General features: G+C 46.2%; 1 protein-coding gene across 1 annotated transcript in view; it reads left to right on the forward strand.

The window, feature by feature from the left end:
* Nucleotides 1–5,033: 5,033 nt before the first annotated feature.
* Gpt2 (glutamic--pyruvic transaminase 2) overlaps nt 5,034–19,948 on the forward strand; it is a 33,142-nt gene continuing 18,227 nt past the window's right edge. The window contains exons 1-6 of the mRNA XM_029561869.1: nt 5,034–5,229; nt 5,464–5,713; nt 11,452–11,541; nt 13,671–13,779; nt 17,358–17,488; nt 18,326–18,569. Coding sequence (XP_029417729.1) covers nt 5,471–5,713; nt 11,452–11,541; nt 13,671–13,779; nt 17,358–17,488; nt 18,326–18,569 — 817 coding nt within the window. The 5' untranslated portion in view covers nt 5,034–5,229; nt 5,464–5,470. The remainder of the gene's footprint in view (nt 5,230–5,463; nt 5,714–11,451; nt 11,542–13,670; nt 13,780–17,357; nt 17,489–18,325; nt 18,570–19,948) is intronic.

The raw sequence follows: 19,948 nt of genomic DNA on the forward strand, positions 1-19,948 counted from the left end.
TATATATATATAATTTTCTTTGATCATTGGGCTAGAGAAATTGCTCAGTGGTTAAGAGCACTAGCTACTTTTGCAAAGGACCCAGATTCAGTTCTCACAACTCACATGGTGATTAACAACTATCAGTTCCAGGGGCTCTGACACCATCTTCTGGCCTCCACAGGCATTGCATGACACAGGGTGCACTTACATACACACAGGCAAAACACTCATACACAGAAATAAAAATAAATAAATAAAAATTTAATTTCCTTTGTTCTTTCACCCTCAGTTGAATTCATATCTTGGCTATTGTGAATAACGCTGCATTAACCGTGGGAGTGCAGGTGTTTCTTTGGCTATATACCCAGTAGTGGGATTGCTGAATCATTTGGTAATTCTATTTCTAGTTTTTCAAAATAAACTCTGTATAATTTCCCATACTGGTTGTATTAATGTGCACTCTCATGAACAGTGTATAAGAGTTCCACTCTCCCCACATCCTACCCATCTGTCATTCATTTTTGTTTTGTTTTTGTTTATTCTTATTTTTATATGTATCAGTATTTTGCCTATATGTATGTAAAAGTGCACCACATGCATGCAATACCCATGGAGGCCAGAAGAAGACATTGGATCCTCTAGAACTAGAGTTCTGGATGGTTGTTAGCCACCATGTGGGTAACAGGAATGGAAGCCAGGTCCTCTGTAAGAGCAGCCAGTGCTCTTAATAGCTAAGTCATCTCTCTAGCCTCTTGTGTTTTTTATAATAGCCTTCTACTTGAGATGAGATGATATCTCATTATGGTTTTGATTTGCATTTCTCTGATGATTAATAATACTGAACATCTTTTTCATATAAATGTTGGCCATTTCTGTATCTTATCTTGAGAAATATCTATTTAGATCATTTGATCCTTTTTTTTCTCATGTGCATGTGTGTGGAGTGCAATCACATATGTATGCATATTTGCATGTGTGTGGGCTCCCATGTGTGCATGTGTGTGGAGACCCAAAGTCAGTAACAAGAGTCTTCTTCACTCCCTCTTCACCTTATTCATTTAGACAGGGTCTCTTAATTGAGTCCAGAGCTTAGCTATACAGCTTGCTCTACTCCCTAGCCCCATTTGCCTCCTTTCCAAATAAGATTGTTTTTGTTGCTCAGTTTCTTACTAGATTTGCATTCTGTAGTAGGCTTTTGCTTTATTTGGGGGGGTATATATTTATTTTATTATTACTATTACTATTATTATGTGTATGTCTATGTGCATGATGTGTGCATGTGGGTACATGTATTATGATGCACCTGTGGAAGCCAGAGGACAACTTTGTGAAGTCTCTGTTCACTTTTACGTGGGTTGCTAGGCTTGGGAGAGAAATGCCTTTACCCACTGAGCCATCTTGCCAGCGTTTTCTTGTTTTTTGTTTTGTTTTGTTTTTGCTTTTGAGACAGATCTCAGGTAGCCCAGGCTGGCCTCAAACTTACAGTGTAGCTGAAAATGACCTTGAACTTTTAATCTTCCTGTCTCTACCTCCCAAGCATTGAGATTGCAGTGCCACCACACCGTTTATATTGTGTTAGAGATCAAATCCAGGACTTTGTACATGCTAGGCAAGCATTCTACCTGAACTGCATCTCCAGATCCCCATTCTACAGGTTTTCTCAATACCCAGTTGATTCTTTCCCTTGCTGTACAGAAGCTTTTTAATTTGAAATAATTATATTTATATATATATACATATAATACCATTTATTTTTGGTATTGTTGCTTATGCTTTTGAGTTCTTATCTACAAAAACGTTGCCTACTCTGATGTATTAGCATGTTTTCCTTATATTTTCTTCTACTTGTTTTATAGTTTCATGTCTAACATTTAGAGAATACTCTAAATTCTACTTTCAGGCTGTGTCCTGACCACCCTGACACTACTCAACACTCTTCCCCCGTCTCAGTCTTGGCCTCCACCACCATTAGCCCTGTAATCACCCTGGCCTTCTTAGAACACCTCAGACCTCTAGGCCTTTGGGGTCTCTGGCTTAGGAAGCCATCCATTTCATCACTGAAACTGAGATTGGTTGAGTATAAGGTGGTTATTCAGGAACAATTCTTGCAAAAAAGTGGGAGTTAACAAGATGGGCATCGAAGGAAAAACTGATGCAGGCCTGACAGAGTCTCAATCAAACTGCTAGGGAGACCCTGGCACAAAAGCATTCACCAGATTCTAATGCTGTCTTGTCCAGGACTTTCCTCTCCAGCTAGAACCTGACTGTAACCACAGGTAAGGCACACCTCCACACTATCAGTACTACTGTCCTTTATTGTTCTGGAAAGCTCATAGGCCACCTGACCTGGCAAACTTTCACGCAGGCTTCTTTTCCTCCCAGGCAGTTATTATAGTTTGTAATCACATGTTCGTGTGTGTGATGAGTTGAATGACATCTGCTTTGGTTATGAAACTGTTCTATGCAGGGACAGTCTGTTTGACCTATTGATGTCCTAGAACTTAGAACAGTGCCTAGCACATGGTAGGTACCCAATAAGACCTTGCTGAATTAAGGAATAAAAACAAATACCATGCCTTGCAAACACATAATTCCACTGTGCAGGTGGACAGAATTGTATATTTGAAACTTTCACCTTGCTCACAGGAAGAGCGTTCATGATCATCTCAGTCAGGTTTTATCTTCAGCATTTGGGATCCTGCTCCAGCAGGCTAGCTGGTATAGACAACAATGCAAAAGTGAAGTTTATAGTTACCCATCACCATTACAATTACCATGAAGAAACTCTTCAAGGCTTAGTGCGTTGCAATCAGCAGTTCAAATTTCCAAATTCAGAGAGTTATGCAAGGCTGATCCCACTGTCCCGGGGGAGGGAGTAGAGGTGCTATAGCACCTGGTTATAAAGGACAATTCCTACTCTACACTCTCCTAGCTGGCTGAACAAGTTGCTCAACCTGAGCATTTGTAAAGTATAAATAATACTGCTTGCCCTTTTGTACATAGTTAAGGGTGGTTCACAAGAGAGGAGTTTTGTTTGTTTTTTTATCAGCACCCTCCCCTTCCTACCCCCTCTGAATTAAACCCTGGCCTTCAAGAATGCTAGACAGGCTGTGTACCACTAAGCCACATCCCCAAGCCTAGGGCGCTTTCTTATGCAATCTCAGAGAGACACATTGGCACTGGACATGTTAGGGACACTAACTACTTGTTTTTTGCAACAATACATTAAGTCCGAAGCATGCTGGGTGTTGTTCTTTCAGTTGTACAAATGACCTAATGTTCCCTTCTCAAAGACCTCCTCCCAGCTCCTTTGTCACTACTGATAGGGTATAGATAGCTGGAATGACATAGTACAATGACTCAATAGAGGATAGTGAAAGAATGTATTTACATAATGTACAGGTCAAAGTTAAGTGTGTTTTGGAGGAGGAGGGAGAGGGGGGAGAGAGGAGGAAGGGGAGGAGTGTGTTTGTGTGGCTCCTCAACTGGACAGAGTGAGTAATAATGACATTGAAGGTAGTGCAGTTCTCAGAGGCCTAAGCCCATTAGGAGAATCTTCAACCTGGAAACTAAATTCATGGCCACTGAAACAAAGCTGGCTAGAACACCTTGTAGACAAAGGTACTGGGTGATGGAACTACTGTATTAAAAGTCCAAAGAATTTCTTTCCCTTCTCGTCCTCTGGGAGCCAGGCCACAGAGGAGACCTAGCATACCTCTATGTTCCTCCATACCTCTCCTTAATAAACGCTTTCTTTTTTGTAACTAAAAAAAAAAACCCAAAATGAAGCCCAAACAACTTTTCAGGACCTTGAGAAGTTAAGCCAGTTTGCTAACATAGAAGCATTCAGTTATTTCTGGTTTCCCAGATACATTCCTCCTTCATCAGTAACCAAATTTCATCAGATTAAAACATATGGCATTCTCTTGACAAGAGATTAAATGAATGATGCACAACATTAGGATTCAAGTTTTGGAAAAATTTCCTCCTGAACTTTCTCCTCATAGGTAGTCCCAGAATTCCAGTTACCTTCTCCTTTACACAGCTGGGTTTACTAAGCGCCTCCTCTCCCCACCTTTCACAAACCTAATGTGTTTGTTGGGGTGTGGGAACCCTGGCCTATTCTGTCTAAAAACTCCCAGAATCACAAAATTTCCAGCAAGGGGCAAGAGAGCCGTTTAATATAATGCATTTTGCATATAGGGAGTCAGAGGCAGAGGGAAGGGAAGTGGCTCCTCCATGTAATCTGTGTGGATGTTAGTGCCTCAGTGTGGGTAGCTTCCACTGTGTTTGCACCAATCCCACACCGCCACCCGGTCTTGTTCGTACTTGTTCTGCACGTACCAGGGAGCCCATTGGCTCCAAAAGTGATATTACCAAAAGTAATAGCCACCATTTACTACACGTTCATGCTTCAACAAATACTAAGTGCCTACCATTAGAAGAACTATTAAAGATGCTGTGAAAACGATGAGCAAGAAAAACGTTGTTCCTTTCCTTCTAAGCTTGGGGAGGAGGGCGGAAATAGTAGTACCTTATTTAAGGTAATTTTAGATGCTAGGAAGGCTATAAAGAAAATAAAATGGTGAAATAGGGCTTCAGATAGAGTGGTCCTTTCTCACAAAATCGCCAGAGATTTTTGCTGACAAGAAGACTGATACTGAGAAGGGGTCAGCATGGAATCATCAAGCTCCAGAGGCCCTGCTCCCTACAGCTGCTCTTGAACGGTCAGTGGCACCATATGGCCCTGGATGATGAAACTCGGGGCGAAGACTGCATCATCCGTGTCCTTGTAGGCTCTGCGAGGGGAGTGTAAAGGGAGGTGAGGTGCGCGTCCAGGCAGAAGCAGCCAAGCAGCAAATAGCTCTAAGTTCTCCAAAGCTGCAGGAAGGGACAGCCCCTACCAAATCCTCCTGGTTGTCTGTTCCCGAAGATCCGCCCAGCCGCGGGCCTAACCAGCCAACCGATCCCACCCGGAGCCCCGCCCCGTCGGGGCCCGCGCCAGGCACTAGAGGACTTGTAGTTTCTCCATCCCGCCACAGCTGCTCTGCTATGGCCGGGGACAACTACAAGGCCCAGAAGGCAGCGCGCGGCCCAAGGCGGAGCGGACGGCAGTGGGTGTGTGAACGCACCCGGCGGGGAGGTGCGGATGCCGGGCGCTTGGATGCGGTTGCGGGCTCCAGAGCTCGGGAGCTGTCCTGGTGCACGGTAGCCTCGCGCTGAGCGCGGCCAGGCGGCGACCGTCAGGCACGTTGCATGCGCACCACTGTGCACACCCTTTGCAGAACCCAGCTGTGCAGCGTTTGGGCGCCGCAGTGGCGCGGCGGAGGGTCCCAGAAACCGGGGGATGTGAATCCAGCTCCGGAGCTAGGCTGGCACTGCTTGCAGGGAGCCTTTGGCTCTTGCGGGACGGGTGTCCACCTTGGGCTGTACGCGACGTGTTTGTTCTGGTTCTTTCTGTGCCAAGGTTTCCCTCCGCAGGCGCGCCATGCAGCGGGCGGCGGTGCTGGTCAGGCGGGGCTCCTACCCCCGTGCGGCCGGCTCCTGGGGCCGTAGTCAAAGTAGCGCAGCCGCCGAGGCCTCACCGGCACTCAAGGTGCGTCCGGAGCGCGGCCCTCGCGACCGCATCCTCACCCTGGAGTCCATGAACCCGCAGGTGAAGGCGGTGGAGTACGCTGTGCGCGGACCCATCGTGCTCAAGGCCGGCGAGATCGAGATGGAGCTGCAGCGGGTGAGCGCGGGGCCTGCGGGGCGGGAGGCCGGGGGTCTCTGGTGGCTGGAAGGGCCGCGGCAGGCCCCGCTGGTGTCCTCCGGTTCGACTTCCACCCCCGTAGCCAGCTTCTTCATTCTGCCACTTTCCGCCAGGACGAGAGAACGCCCTCCTCTCGTCCATCACCCACCGGTGCCCAGCATCTGTCACAAAGTGAGGCCTTCAGACGGTTCACTTGTTGAATTGTATCCAATTATTGAGCTGCCTGGGCCGCCGGGTACTGCATGTTCCTTGTGTGTCTTACCCCCGTGGGACCAAGAGCCATTCACGGGAAGAAGGAAAACAAGCGAATAAAGAAGTGAGAGTTTCAAATAGTGAATAAGTGCTTTGAAGAAAGTAAAATGAAGGGACTTGGGGGTGGAATAGTTGCTGGATGAGGTGCTGAGAGGAAAACCATATTAAGTGGGAGGGAAGGGAGGGCAGCTGTGCGGATACTTTCTTCCTGAAGGCTTTGGATCTTTACAAGAGTGGAGTTGTGGAGGAGGGTTTGACAGAATTCCTTCCTTGGTACCTCCAGAACCTTGACTGCTATAGGAGTCAGAGAGTTGGGTTCTTGGGACTTATTGGTTGTTGGCTGAGATCATGGCTTGAGTTCATAGCTGTTGTAAAAAAAACTGTAGGGCCATTTCTCCCTGCCCACAGCCAGAGTATCTTGGCTGTATTGTAAGTCCTGCCCTTGTTTGGGGGACAAGGTCTGACTGTGTAGTTCAGGCTGGCCTTGGACTCCTCATCCTCCTGCCTTACCTCCCATGTGTTGGAATTTCAGGCTTATAGCCACACACCGCCATGCCCTGCTAAGATACTGAGTTCTAACCTGGGTGAGCTCTAACTTGGAAGGCAGAGTGAAGAGAAAACACTCAAAAGGAAATACTCCTAAGATTTGTAAGAAGCAAATGACATAGTTGCCAGAGAGTGCTGACCTGATCAGAGGTGAGTGATTGTTCCCACAGAAACTAGATCCCAGTGTCTCCAGGGTAAGGCACTCAGTGTCCTTCATTACATGAGGTGAGATCTTGGGCCCCCATTCACATGGGGAGTTTGATGAGTTCATGGCCTGCTGATACCTACCTCATCAGGGACACCGAGTTTTGCTGATTCAAAACAGTGACTTAGACAAATCACAGTCCGGTGTCTGTTGCCGGACTCTTTGCAGGGTTAAGTTTAAAGTTTAGCCTAGAGAAGACTAGCTCCATTTCTGTGCCTGACTGGCCTGCAGAGGGGCCAGAGGCTGAATACAATTCTGCTGCTCTGCTCCTTGATATCTGGTAGGGTGCAGCTGTTCCTCCTTGAGGCATCAACCACCCTGCTAAAACAAAGCTAGGATTAAAGTGTTCCTTGTTGATCACATCACAGCTGATTTGAGCTGGGAGAGGTTCCAGGAATTATCTCTACCTTTTGCTGAATAGCAACTTCCGTCTTGGCTCCATAAACTAAGAGAATGGTGAGGACGCAGAGGTCACTGATTTTGGTTTCAGGAAGTTTTCAGGCCACCATATTATTACACCAGCCTCCCCTCCCCCAACTCATTAAGGTTTGGTGGGATTTTTTTTTTTTTTTAGGAGGCAGAGACTATGTGAGAACATTCCAAGAGGAAGCAGTGCTGTGAGTAAAGGCAGGAAATTAGGAAGTTCTCATCTTCGGGGAAGGGGTTTGGTGCATTTAGTAGAAGTCTGTGTGGCTGAGGGAGGTGATTGGGTGAATGAAATAGAGAGGATGGACTGAAGTCTTATGAGGGGCTCAGGACTTTACCATGTGTCTTGGCTGGACATGGCACAGTAAGAAGAGTTTCTAGCTGGGGTACAGCTCAGGCAGATACATGCCTTGGCCATTGGTCCAGAAGCATCCTCTGACTTCCAAGACAGATAGATGTTCCACATTGTCGTGCTTGACCTCTGAGTTAGCTGAGTTCTCTCTGTCCGTCCGCATTAATGGTACTTTCATAGAACCTTGTCTCCCCTCACTCTCTTCTCATTTGGATCTTAGTAGTCGTGTAATACGTGTTGGAAGTGTTGCCCTGGTGTGGCCAGCGTGGCTTCCTTCAGCCTCTTAGCCTTTCATTCTTGGGAGACTGTCTCCCTTCACTTTGCCCCCTTAATCAGTGCACCTTCTGAGAGTCATTTGTCAATTCTTTCTTTTTCTTTCTTTTTTTTTTTTTCTGGTACTGGGAATTGAACGTAGGTCTTCACACATGCTAGGCAGACACTGTACCACTGAACTAGAGCTGTACTCTCAGCCCTGTTTTGTTTTTGGCTTGCTTTGGCTTTGCATAGCTTTGTTTTTTCTACTTCTGTTTTGAATTATAGTGATCAAAATTGGACTAATGTTCTAAGGAGTTTGATCTGGTAAGAGATTTGTATGGTTTACAATGACTTAGGGTGAATTCCATGCATGCTGTGAGCCTCTATTTCCCCGGTTTGTAAAACGCAATTGCCTGATTGTCCCAGGACTTCTCCATCTCTAAACCTTCTACATCTAAACATGTTCTGAAGGACCTGAGATGACCCCTAGTGGTTCCAGGATCTGCCCCCTTATGGAGTTGTTTTAGCAGGTGCTTTGTCAACAGTACAGGCTGGACACATGGCTCTGGTGTTTGTCTTTAGGGTGGCTGGCAGAATTTAGTTCTCATGCCTTTTGCTTCTGTGATAAGACAGCCTGAAGTAAGAGGGGAAGCACCTAAAGGGTGTGAATGGGGGTGTTCTCCAGCCAAGTTGTTTAGGGTCATGGAGGCCCTGTTTCTCCCTGACAGCAACTCCACAGAGGGAGAACCTGTCTTAGCTTTTCAGATCTGGTGTTCATTGGGAGCGGGACTTTTTTAAAAATGTTTTATTTATTATTTTTATTTTATGTATTTGAGTGTTATGCCTGCATGTAAGTAAGTGCACTCGTGTCGTGCAGTCCCCTGGAGGACAGAAGAGGCTGTCAGATCCCCTGGAACTGGAGTTATGGACAGTTGTTAGCTGCCATGTGGGTGCTGGGATTCAAACCCGGGTCTTCTGCAAGAACAATCAGTGTTCTTAACCGCTGAGCCGTTTCTCCAGCCTGAGCAGACCTTTTTAATAAGCTGCAATTAAAGGAGCTTTTAAATGATTTGACAGTTTCACAACCTACTTTTTCCTCTTATGTTTTTGAGGGCAAGGATCAGGACTTGGCACAGTACAGACAAAGGAATGTCTTTACCTTTCCACTTGTAAAAGTACACACAAGTCAGGTGTAGTGGCACAGGCCTGGAGTTCTAGATACTTGGGAGTCTGAGACAGGAGGATTACTTGAGCCCAGGACCTCAGGGCCAACCTGGGCAACACAGGGAGACTCCATCTAAAAAACCAAAAACATAAAAGTGCTTGCACTGGGAGTTCAACACCCAGAACCCACACAAAAATGCTGAGCGTGGTGTACTTATAAGCCCAGTGCTGGGGAGGTGGAGACAGGAGACCCTTGGGGCTCACTGGCTAGCTGGTTTATACTACTCAAGCCAATGAGAGACCCTGCCTCAGAAAACAAGGTGGACACCTCTTATGGAACCATAACCAAGGTTGACTTCTTACCTCCACACACATGCACATACACACCTACACCTGTAGGAACACATACAAAGTAAAGTAGTGAGTGGTGCATGCCTGTAGTCCCAGTATTCAGGAGGTGGAGGCAAGCAGATCTCTGAGTTTAAGGCCAAGCTGGTCTACCTAGCAAGTCCCAGACCAGCCCTGACTATATAGTGAGACCCTATTTCAAAGAAATAAATTAATAAGTAAGTAAATAACAAAAAAAAATTCACACAGGGAAGAACATTCAGAATTTGAGAAGACTGATGATAATTGCTACCATCACACAAATATATTTTTTTAAAAAAGAGATATTGCCGGGCGAGGTGGCACACGCCTTTAATCCCAGCACCCAGGAGGCAGAGGCAGGTGGATTTCTGTGAGTTCAAGGCCAGCCTGGTCTACATAGTGAGTTCCAGGACAGCTGGGGCTACAGGGAGACCCTGTCTCAAAAAGACCAAAAAAAAAAAAAAAAAAAACAACAAGAGATCTTGTCTGAGAAATAAGGTAGAGAGCAATAGAAGAAAGCACCCAACATCATCCTCTGGCCTCTACACACACATACCCATGCTCAAGTGCACACCTGCACACACACGTGTACACACATGGTGGAGAGGAACAGAGAGAACAAATTTCACCAGTGTCAAAACCATAGACTTGTATCTTCTAAATTTTTATTTGGGATACTTCTGGGAAAGCACAACTGGAAATCGGGAGGTGGCCTTCCCACGTGATCCCTTCTTTCTCGACCATGACACTGATGACCTCCTTCCTGGGCTAGCTTTGGAAGGTATGGTTTATTTCTGATCATCTTTTCCGTCGCCCTGGCAGGTTCTTGAACCTGTCCATTCTTCCTCCAGTAGCTAATTCCGGATTTATCAGAGAGCTATATAGAATCCCCATGTCTCCACATCTCTACCATCCTCACCTTTGCAGCAGCTGAAGTGCTTTCACTCACCCCCAGTGTCATCCACATGTCTCTGAGTCAGTCTCTCTGTGATCCTTCTTCTGTGCTCAGCTCATTGCCTCTTTTATCCTTGCTGCTTAAAAAGGAAAAGAAAACCAGCCCATATTTTACATCCTTCAAAACCAGCATTGTAAGACAATAACTCCAAGAGTTAGTTCCCAGGAATGAATGTCTTTTGGAGGGGAAGGTGAATTCAGTTCTCTAGCCTTCTGTTTATGCTATGGAAGTGAAACTGTGCTTGGGCACAGGAGACAGGCATCTCAGCACTCCCTCTCTGACATCTGGCATTTTGCTGCTGACTTCTACTTCTCTACCACCACATTTGTTCCAGTGATTCTTTCAGACATCCCTGTGAAGTGATACAGACCTGTCTCAGGATGCCCCTGCCACCTAAAACAGCGATTCCAGTTTTTCTAAAAAGTGGGAGGCTGGGCTAGAGAGATGACTCAGCAGTAAAGAGCACTGAGTGCTCTTACAGAAGACCCAGGTTCAAATCCTAGCACCACATGACAGCAAACAACTGTCCCTAACTCCAATTCCAGGGGATCCAACACCCCATTCTGGCTTCCATGGGTACTGCATGACATGGGTGCACTTACATACATGCAGGCATAACACTCATATACATAAAATATAAATAAATAAATAAATAAATAAATAGCTGGGTGTGGTGGCAAATGTCTTTAATCCCAGTACTTGGGAGGCAGAGGCAGGTGGATCTTTGTGAGTTCAAGGCCAGCCTGGTCTACAAAGCGAGTACCAGGCCAGCTAGGGCTACAGTAGGGAGACCCTGTCTCAAAAAGACCAAAATTAATAAACAAACAAACCAATAAATAAATAGTGGGAGGCAATAGAGTATGGTGGCCAGGAATCATACTGGGGCCTTCTTCCAGGGTTCAAATCCTAGTGCTTTTATTTATCAATTGTGTGACAGTGGGCAGGTTTCTTGGCCTTTTGGAACCTCAGTTTCCTCATTTGTAAGATGAGGTGACTATTATTTCTTCCTCATAGAAGTGGTTCAGAGGATTAAATGGGATCAGGCATGTCAAAGGCTTGGTACTGTCCTTGACATTTGGTAAGGCTCAAAATAGAACTGCTTATTAATATCCTCTGGTAATACTACCACTTGGACTCAGGAATCTAGAGTCTAAGAATGCTTTAAGTAACCACCTGATACCTTCTCTCTCCAGGGCATCAAAAAACCATTCACTGAGGTTATCAGAGCCAACATTGGGGATGCCCATGCTATGGGCCAGCAGCCAATCACCTTCCTCCGTCAGGTGAGCTAGCCCTCAGGAACAAGGCTTTTGGGAACCAGGAACTGGAGGCTGGGAGGGGCCAGTAAAGCAGGTACTAGAATCCCTCAGGGAGGTACCACTGAAGTGGAAGCCCTTCCCAGTGCCTCATGTCCCCGTTTCTCTCCCTTAGCAATTTCCCTTCTGAGGTTTTCAGAACTTCCTAAACCCATTTTGGGGTTGCTCTGGTATAAGAAACTCCTAGGAAGGTTCTTCAGTATAAGGCATGGGTGCTAAATTTAGAGCTTTGTTGATTGCTGTTCATGGTGGTGCACACCTTTAATTCCAGCACTTGGCAGACAGAAGCAGCCAGCTGGGGCTACAAGGAGACCCTGTCTCAAAAAACCAAAAATTTTAAAAAAGGAGCTTTGATGGAAGGGGTGTTCATGTAGGCAGCAGTGGGACAGAAAGGCAGAAGCCCAATGGACTGGAAAGAGGTATGTTAGAGTGAAAATACAGCCCAAAGGAAGACCCCAGATTTGATTGTTTGCTCTGCTGCTGGTTTTGGACAAGTAGAACTCACCAGAGCACAACCTTGAAGGACTGGTGGAGGCCTTCCTCCAGCCCAGTAGAAAGTGCATGCTGTGATAGCCATGCCACATCACATGACTGCCTCCAGTATAACCCAGCTCACTCTTAAGGGCTCTAGGATATGGTGGCTTTCAGTGTTTTATATATGAACAGCAACCACAAAATGTTTCATGGGCTAAAAATGTGGGATGAATGGGCCAGAGAGAGGGTAAGCATGGTGGGAGAATGCCACAGGGCAGTGTGGACAGAGGTGGGGGACCCATATATGAAAGCTTTTTCCTAGAGAAGGACTGGGCCAGTTTGGTGCCAAAATGCAGTCCTGTATGTGGTTAAGGTCACAAGCTAGGGCAGATAAGGAATTTGTGCACTAGCAACCTGGTTCCCTTTTCCCTACCTGTGTCTTCACCAGCAGAAGTGACATGAAGGAAGAATGTCTCCACCCTGCTCTTTGAGGCAGAGGGCTGTTGGGGGATTGGTAGGCCCCAGTCATAGCTCATGCTCCCTAGAGGAGAGCATGCAAGGCTGATCCTGGTCTAAGGAATGTCCTGCATTCCTGCTGTCCTTCAGAGGAGCTAGGGAAGTGAGTCCCCATGGCTATAGGCCCAGGATGTGTAAAGGGAAGAGACCAAGAAATAGCTCTGCCAGAAAAGCGGGAGGAAGGCTGAGGACCTTGGTCATCAGCAGAGGTTCCAGATGTGTCTGGAGCTCAGATCGTAGACAGGCTCCAAAGCAACACTTGTTTTTACTGTCTGCCAAACTCCATCATCAAAGCCAACAGTTTAGCCTCTCCTACATGGTGTCAGCCACATCTAGCTTTTACCTGCCTCCTCTGATCTTCACAAGTGCCCCTGAAGGAAGAGTTGGCCAGCTTATTGCTCATTTGTACAAAGGCAGAAAAGCCAGGCTCCAAGATGCTGGTTAGTCATCTGACTGATATCAGATCTATGACCTGCTCCCCTCAGTGCACCTGGTGTGACTCCTCGGCTACCAACTTTAGACGGGTGATCTTGGCTTTAGTGGCACCTTTTTTACACATGTCTTTGGTTAATCTTCTTAATTTGTGTAGTTAGGGTGCTCTTATATTACGGGGTGGGGGGGAATTCTGTCCCAGCTTTCAGATAGGAGATGACCAAGAGAGGAACAGGGTGAGAGGGGCCTCAGGCTGTGAGTCTGCAAGGTCTGTAGCCTTCCTTACCCTGTCACCTGGGTTTTGATGCCCACCTAGGTCTGCCCCTTACTCAGGTCACCCTCTCTAGTTCTTATGACCCTAGGTATTTGGGCCCACTGTTCTTCATGAATGAGTGGAGGCAAGGGCTTTGCAGCAGCCTCACACTCTGCCATGGCTCCCATTTTGGCATCTCATTTTTGTGCCAAGCCTTCATTATGCTGCATCTTGGCTGTCAGAAGCTCTCCTGCTGCAGGGAGCCAGCATCTTCCTCTTTGCTGCCCTGAGCTTCACAGGTTCAGCCCTTCATGGAGAGGCATACTGCACAGTTTTGGAACTGTCATCTCATTGTCCTTTGTCCAGTGTCCTCTGTGCTTGGATACTCTATTGCAAACCTATTCTGCACTTTTTCCCCTAGGTGATGGCACTCTGCACCTACCCAAACCTGTTGAGTAGCCCCAGCTTTCCAGAAGATGCTAAGAAACGAGCCCGGCGGATCCTACAGGCTTGTGGTGGAAACAGCTTAGGTGAGGCTCGATTCACCAGATCCTCAGGGGTGTGAAAAGAATGTGGGTTCTAGGATGGCACTGGGCCCCATTGCCAAGCAGAGGGCTGTGCTACGACTGTGTTAAGGGTGTGAAAGGTGGCTCACATGCAGAACATGTGCAGTTGAATACTTTTTCACCCTGTGGTTGCCATTTTTTGTGGGGGAGGGTCAGACTTAAGTGCAAGTACCTACATTCTGTTGCATTTAGGTCCTTTAGCTCGGCCACAGGATTAGTCTAGTGATCAGCCTCAGCATTTGGAGGTGAGTGGAAGGGCAGTGCCCAGCTTTACTCAGCTTTCTTGTGTCTCTAGCATTGTCTGAAGATAGTTACCACTTGCTGGGGTTGTGAAGCACTCAGGATCCCTCTGGCCCCCTCACCCTAGCTTCTTTCAGTCTAAATGTGCCATACCCCCTCCCACTCTGCTCCTCTTTGCTGAGAGCCCACGCCTAGCTGTCTGCCTCTGTCCTGATAGAGTGCCAGGTCCAGAGGGCTCCATGGAAGGAGGTCCTGGAATTTGGCCCCTGTAGTTGTGAAAATGATACTCTCCCTCCCTCCCCTGCTTAGACGCCAACTCTTGGCCTCTGGCTCCTTGTTCTCATCTCATTTTCTTGCCTCTGTTTATCTTCCTCCTCCCAGTGCCTCACAGCATATCTCAATCAAAAACCAGTTGTTCTTAAAGCTCCCTTAGGACATGTGCCCTAATGTTTTGCAGCCTAGAGCTAAGAGTGAGACAAAGATTTTTGTGAGTTGTTCAGCCGGGGAACAGTCCCCTTGGCCTTGGTTCCTGTGTCTCCCCATACTCCCACCCCCGCCCGCGCACCCTTACCTTTTCTGCTCTCCCTTGTTGTGGGCTCTGTGCTTACCTTCTGGCTGTGGTCACTGTTCTAATTTGCTTTCTATTGTTGTGATAAAAACACTGACCAAAACCAACTTGGGGAAGAAAGGATTTTTTTATTTGACTTACAGCTCACAGTTCATCATCGAGGGAAGCCAAGGCAGGAACTCAGGGCAGGAATCTGGAGCACAGACCATGGAGGTATGCTACTTACTGGCTCGCTCTCTGGCCTGTGCTCAGTCTGCTTTCTTATTCAACTCAGGACCACCTGCTCAGGGATGGCACTGTCTGCAGTGGGCTGGGCCCTCCCACATCACTCAACAATCAAGAAAATGCCCCACAGACATGACTGCAGGCCAATCTAATGGAGGAAATTCCTTGATTGAGGTTCCTTCTACGCAGGTGTGTCAAGGTGACAACTAAAGCTGTCCAGCCCAGTCACCCTACCAACATTCTTGATCTGGGCACTGTGGCTTCTCTCTTAGGAAGGAACCAGTGCCCCTTGCTTCTCTGCCTGCCAGCCTGAGGCCTAAATCACAGACTGGCAGAAAGGTCCAGAGGCATCTCTTCTCCTGCACCTTCTGTCCAGCACAGAGAACAAAGACATTTCTCAAAGAGCCTGTGGCCCTGAGATCTCAAGAAGCTCCACTGGAGAGGGAGGAAAGGGGGAGTTTGACTTATTTGTGTGATATGAGGGGAAGAGGAAATGAACCTGTTTCCACATACTGAACTTCCTCTACAGTTTTTTGTACCTCTCTGTCAGCTGAAGCTGGGAGGTGGGTGGGAGGCTGTGTCCATGGAAGGACTCTCTTGGGGTATTAAAGCAAGAGCCCAGTTTGCCATAAGGGTTTTGTGGCCTGTGCTAGGTTTTGTCCCAAGAACTTATGAATGCAAGCAAGAGGAATGTATTCTGAACCTTCCTCTTCATCTTTAACCTGGGAAGTGCTTTGTCTAGACTTGTAAGGAAAGTTGATCTGTATGCTAGAGCCCCATGTTAGGTGTAAGGACACAACCAGGCCCTGCCCACAGCAAGGAACAGGCAGTGTGGTCCCTCTCATGACAGATGTCAGGGTGTCACTGTCAGCCATGCTTGGCCAGCCCAAATTGTTTCCTGCCATAGAAGTAAAAGGAAATGAAATGTCAGTATACCCCAGGACAATGCTGACCCAAGTAGGAATTATTAAATATGTACGTTAAGTCCTTTTTTTTTTGAACTAAAAACGTTTTTTAGTTCTTTTTCATTTTACATGTATGAGTGTTTTGCCTGTGTGTATGTAAGTGTACCACACACATGTAATTTTCACAGAGCTAGAAGAGGACATCAGATCTCCTGGAATTGGAGTCATAGGAGGTTGTAAGCTACCATGTGGGTGATGTGAGCTCGGGTCCTCTGCAAGAGCAGCCAGTGCTCTTAACTACTGAGCCACCTCTCCAGCTTCCACTTAGTGCTTTCTTTATTGTCTGTTTGATAAGGAATTCAGTTCTCAGATTGTGTCCTAGATATTAAATAGGACTGAGGTGAAAGCCCAGCACATTGCCTAAGGAGGGCGAGCTGTGTGCCTTGTCCAACCCCACTCTGAGCACATAGCATGTACCAGGTGCTGTTTACAACACTAAGGGACACAGGTGACTGAGGTGCATGGAGTTTCTGTGCTTGTGAAGTATATTATTAGCTTTGAGAGAAGCAGACATTAAAAATAATTCATGTTGGGAGCTGGAGAGATGGCTCAGCAGTTAAAAGTATGTATAGCTCTTACAGAAGACCCACGTTCCTAGCACCCATGTTGGGTAGCTCACAATTACCTGTAAGTCTAGCTCCAGGAGGATTCAACACCTCTGGCCTCCACAGGTGCCTGTACACACATGAACATTCCCACATGCAGATGCACACACATAAACATAATTAAAAATAAAATCTTTAAAAATAATTCGTATGAATTTTATAGGCATGTGTAATTACCAGTTTTCATGATTTATTGAATAAAGGGTAGAAAACTATAGAATTAGATCAAGGGATCCTAATGTAGAGGGAGCGCTTAAGAGGACAAGTTGGCATTCAAGCTCATGTGAAGGATGAGTGACAGAGAACTTCTAGATGCATGCTAGATAGAGGGAGCAGCGTGGACAAAAGGTCTGGGGCCAGGGATGCTCCAGTGCTGGGTGTGAGATAGGGTTCAGGGAGGCTAAGGAGTTTGGCAGTGGTGATGGATCAGCTTGTGGACTGTAGAAAGTAGAGTAGCAGTCACTCAGGGAAGTGGGCTCTAAGCAAAGGTCTCATCGAGAGAGGGCAGGTGCTAGGGGTTACCTCTAGGCCCTGCTGAAGCTGCTTAGAGCTCTGAGCTATTTTGGAACACTAATGTCAATCATTCTCTCAGGTTCTGTGGAACCATGTGTAGGCAATTGGTAAAAGCCTAGGAACCTTAGATCAGATGGGTTCTGTTGTCTAAAAACATATCTAAATCCCAGGGATGGACACTGACATTTGCTATTACAAGCTAGAGTGCTCAGTAAATACTGGGTAAAAGAATGGGTGGATAGATGAAGCCTAAATCAGTAGTTAAGTAGCTTGCCACAATTCCAGAGCCTAGAGCAGTGGGAATCAGTCCCTACTTAGCCATGATAACTCCCAGTTAACAACATGGATGTCATTCCATGACATTCCACACGGATGTGGAACCAGACGTCCTACCTCTAGTTAACTAACTTGCCTGTTGTCTCACAGGATCTTACAGTGCTAGTCAGGGTGTTAACTGCATCCGTGAAGATGTGGCAGCCTTCATCACCAGGAGAGATGGTGTGCCTGCTGACCCAGACAACATTTACCTGACCACAGGAGCTAGCGATGGCATTTCTGTATGTACAAGGGTGGCCCATTCTTACTGTGTTCACCTCAGTGTGAACATTTCTCAGTGTGAAAAACAGTCTTGCATGTTAGAGTCAATTGTTTGACCTGGCTAGCCAGGAGACAGGCCTGGTGGGAAGAGTGGGCCACTCTCTGGTCCCCTTGTCCTGGTAGAAAGAAGAAAGAAATCAAATATTCCTTGTTTTTTTTTTGTTTTTTTTTTTTTTTTGTCTTAATGAGCCTGGTTTCTCAGGAAATCTTTAAGTGCACACCTCGCTCAGCTTGACAGTAGGTACAAGCACCACCTTGTGGCAGTGGGTATATGTTAACAGTCTCCTATTTGGAAGTCTTTCCAGGCATGCATGGAGGCTGGTGATTATTGATAATAAAAACAGTTTAAAGGAGGATGTCACAGTGAGGTCAGAATGATTCTAGGTTGCGACCAGCTTTGATGATACTGTTTTAGAAATTTTCTATTTGTTTTGTTTTATTTCAGATAGAACCCCACAGTGTAACCTACACTGACCTCAGACTCATGGTGATCCTTTTGTCTTAGTCACCCACATGCTAGGATTATAGATGTATACACCACACCCAGTCTTATATTGAGTCTTCTATGACTGCTATGTATTGTGTTAAGAACTTTAAAACATTCTGTTTTACTTACTGTTTATAGCGGTCCTCATGTTCAAGATAAGGAAACAGAATGCGAAAAGTGAAGCAACTTGCATGGGGTTGTACAGAAGCAAGCAGTGGGGTGAAAACTGGGGCTCAGGCATCAGACTTGTAACAAGCTCTTGAAGGACAAGAAATAGCAGGCACCCTATAGATGCTACTTTCTCTTGCAGACAATTCTGAAGCTCCTTGTCTCAGGAGGTGGCAAGTCACGGACAGGCGTGCTGATCCCTATCCCACAGTACCCGCTGTACTCTGCTGTCATCTCTGAGCTTGATGCTGTCCAGGTGAACTACTACCTGGATGAGGAAAACTGCTGGGCCTTGAATGTGAATGAGCTCCGGCGGGCAGTGCGGGAAGCCAAAGACTACTGTGACCCCAAAGTTCTCTGCATCATCAACCCTGGAAACCCCACAGGTCTGCACTTAACTCCCCTACCACTTTCTTGAGGGGTTGGAGTAGATGGTGAACTAGGCATTTGGGCACTAAAGAATGAAGTAGTGTGAGGTCCTCTCTGTCCCATTTTCCCAATGGAATTCCAGATTTGCTAACAGAGCCATGAAACTTTCCTCAGACCATCCCAAAAGGCAAGCAAACAGGCATTTTCTTGAGCAGAGTTCTATTATTGCCAGGACCAATCTAACTGCATTCACAAAGAGCCACCTCCTTGAGATTATTCACACAGTCACCAGCAATCCAGGGCTCATTTTACTTTTCCTCCTTCTTGTTTTTCTGAGATTGTTTCAGAATGCTGATGTGTGTGCAGTTATTCCTTTGAGATGGAAATGTCATATATATTAAAAACAAAAGCCAGTAAACAACAACAAAAAAACCTGTTTCTAAAGGTTGAGAAGCACCCAAAATTTTGTTTGTCTTAAAAAAAAAAAAAAAAAAAGTTTGCAGTCCTGGCTGTTTTGACTTCGGGACTTCTGGCTTTATTTGTCTCCAGGGCTATTTGGATGCAGAGAACAAGGACTTCTTTCTCCTCCTTTGTTTAGAGCCAAATGTACTTTGTTGGAGCCAAAGTACATTAGAGTTGATTGTGGAATCTGCTTCTCTGGAACATTAAATGATGCTTCAATCAGCTGAAAGCAACCACTCTTAATTCCTGAATGCAGCCGAGATGTAGCTGGTGGCAACACTGGTTTATTTACTCCAGTGCCTTTTGGGGAGGGATGAATATTCCACCCTATGATGCAGTAGGAAAATGACATGGAACTGTGTTTTCAATCTGGGCTATGTATCAGAATCACAAAGTGAGCTTTGAAAAAAATCTCAAGCCAGTTCACACTCCTGACTGAGGAAAGGGCCAGACAGACATCAGTATTCTGATTTGAGAATGACTTTCTCAGATCACTGGTTCCCAAACTTTAGCTTGTTAAAATGCAAAATGTGGGTTCTACCCACTAGTCTTTTGAAGACAGTTTAGCCTGGAGAATTGGCATGTCTAACCAGCTCCAAAAGGACACTTCTGCTGACGTCAGCATGACACTTGGTCCTGCCCAGCTGTGTACTGAGGTTGCTTTGAGTCAGTATACTTTTTCAAGGCAGGGTTCTTACCATGTATGCCTGTCAGGCCTAGTACTTGTTTTGTAGTCCAAGCTGTCTGCACATTTATACCAGTCTTGGCTGCTTCAGCCTCTCAGTACTAGGATTACAGGCATATGCCACTTGGCCTGGCTTTTGAGTCAGTGCTTTCTGCTCAGGTATTTACATAAATCTTTTCACCTACCTGCCTGGGAAGAAATACCCATCACAGAGACTTTCCTGTTCTAAGTAAAGAGATCATGTGAATG

This window comes from Nannospalax galili, unplaced genomic scaffold (genome assembly GCF_000622305.1).
Source record: "Nannospalax galili isolate Female #2095 unplaced genomic scaffold, S.galili_v1.0 scaffold894, whole genome shotgun sequence".
Classification (NCBI taxonomy): domain Eukaryota; kingdom Metazoa; phylum Chordata; class Mammalia; order Rodentia; family Spalacidae; genus Nannospalax; species Nannospalax galili.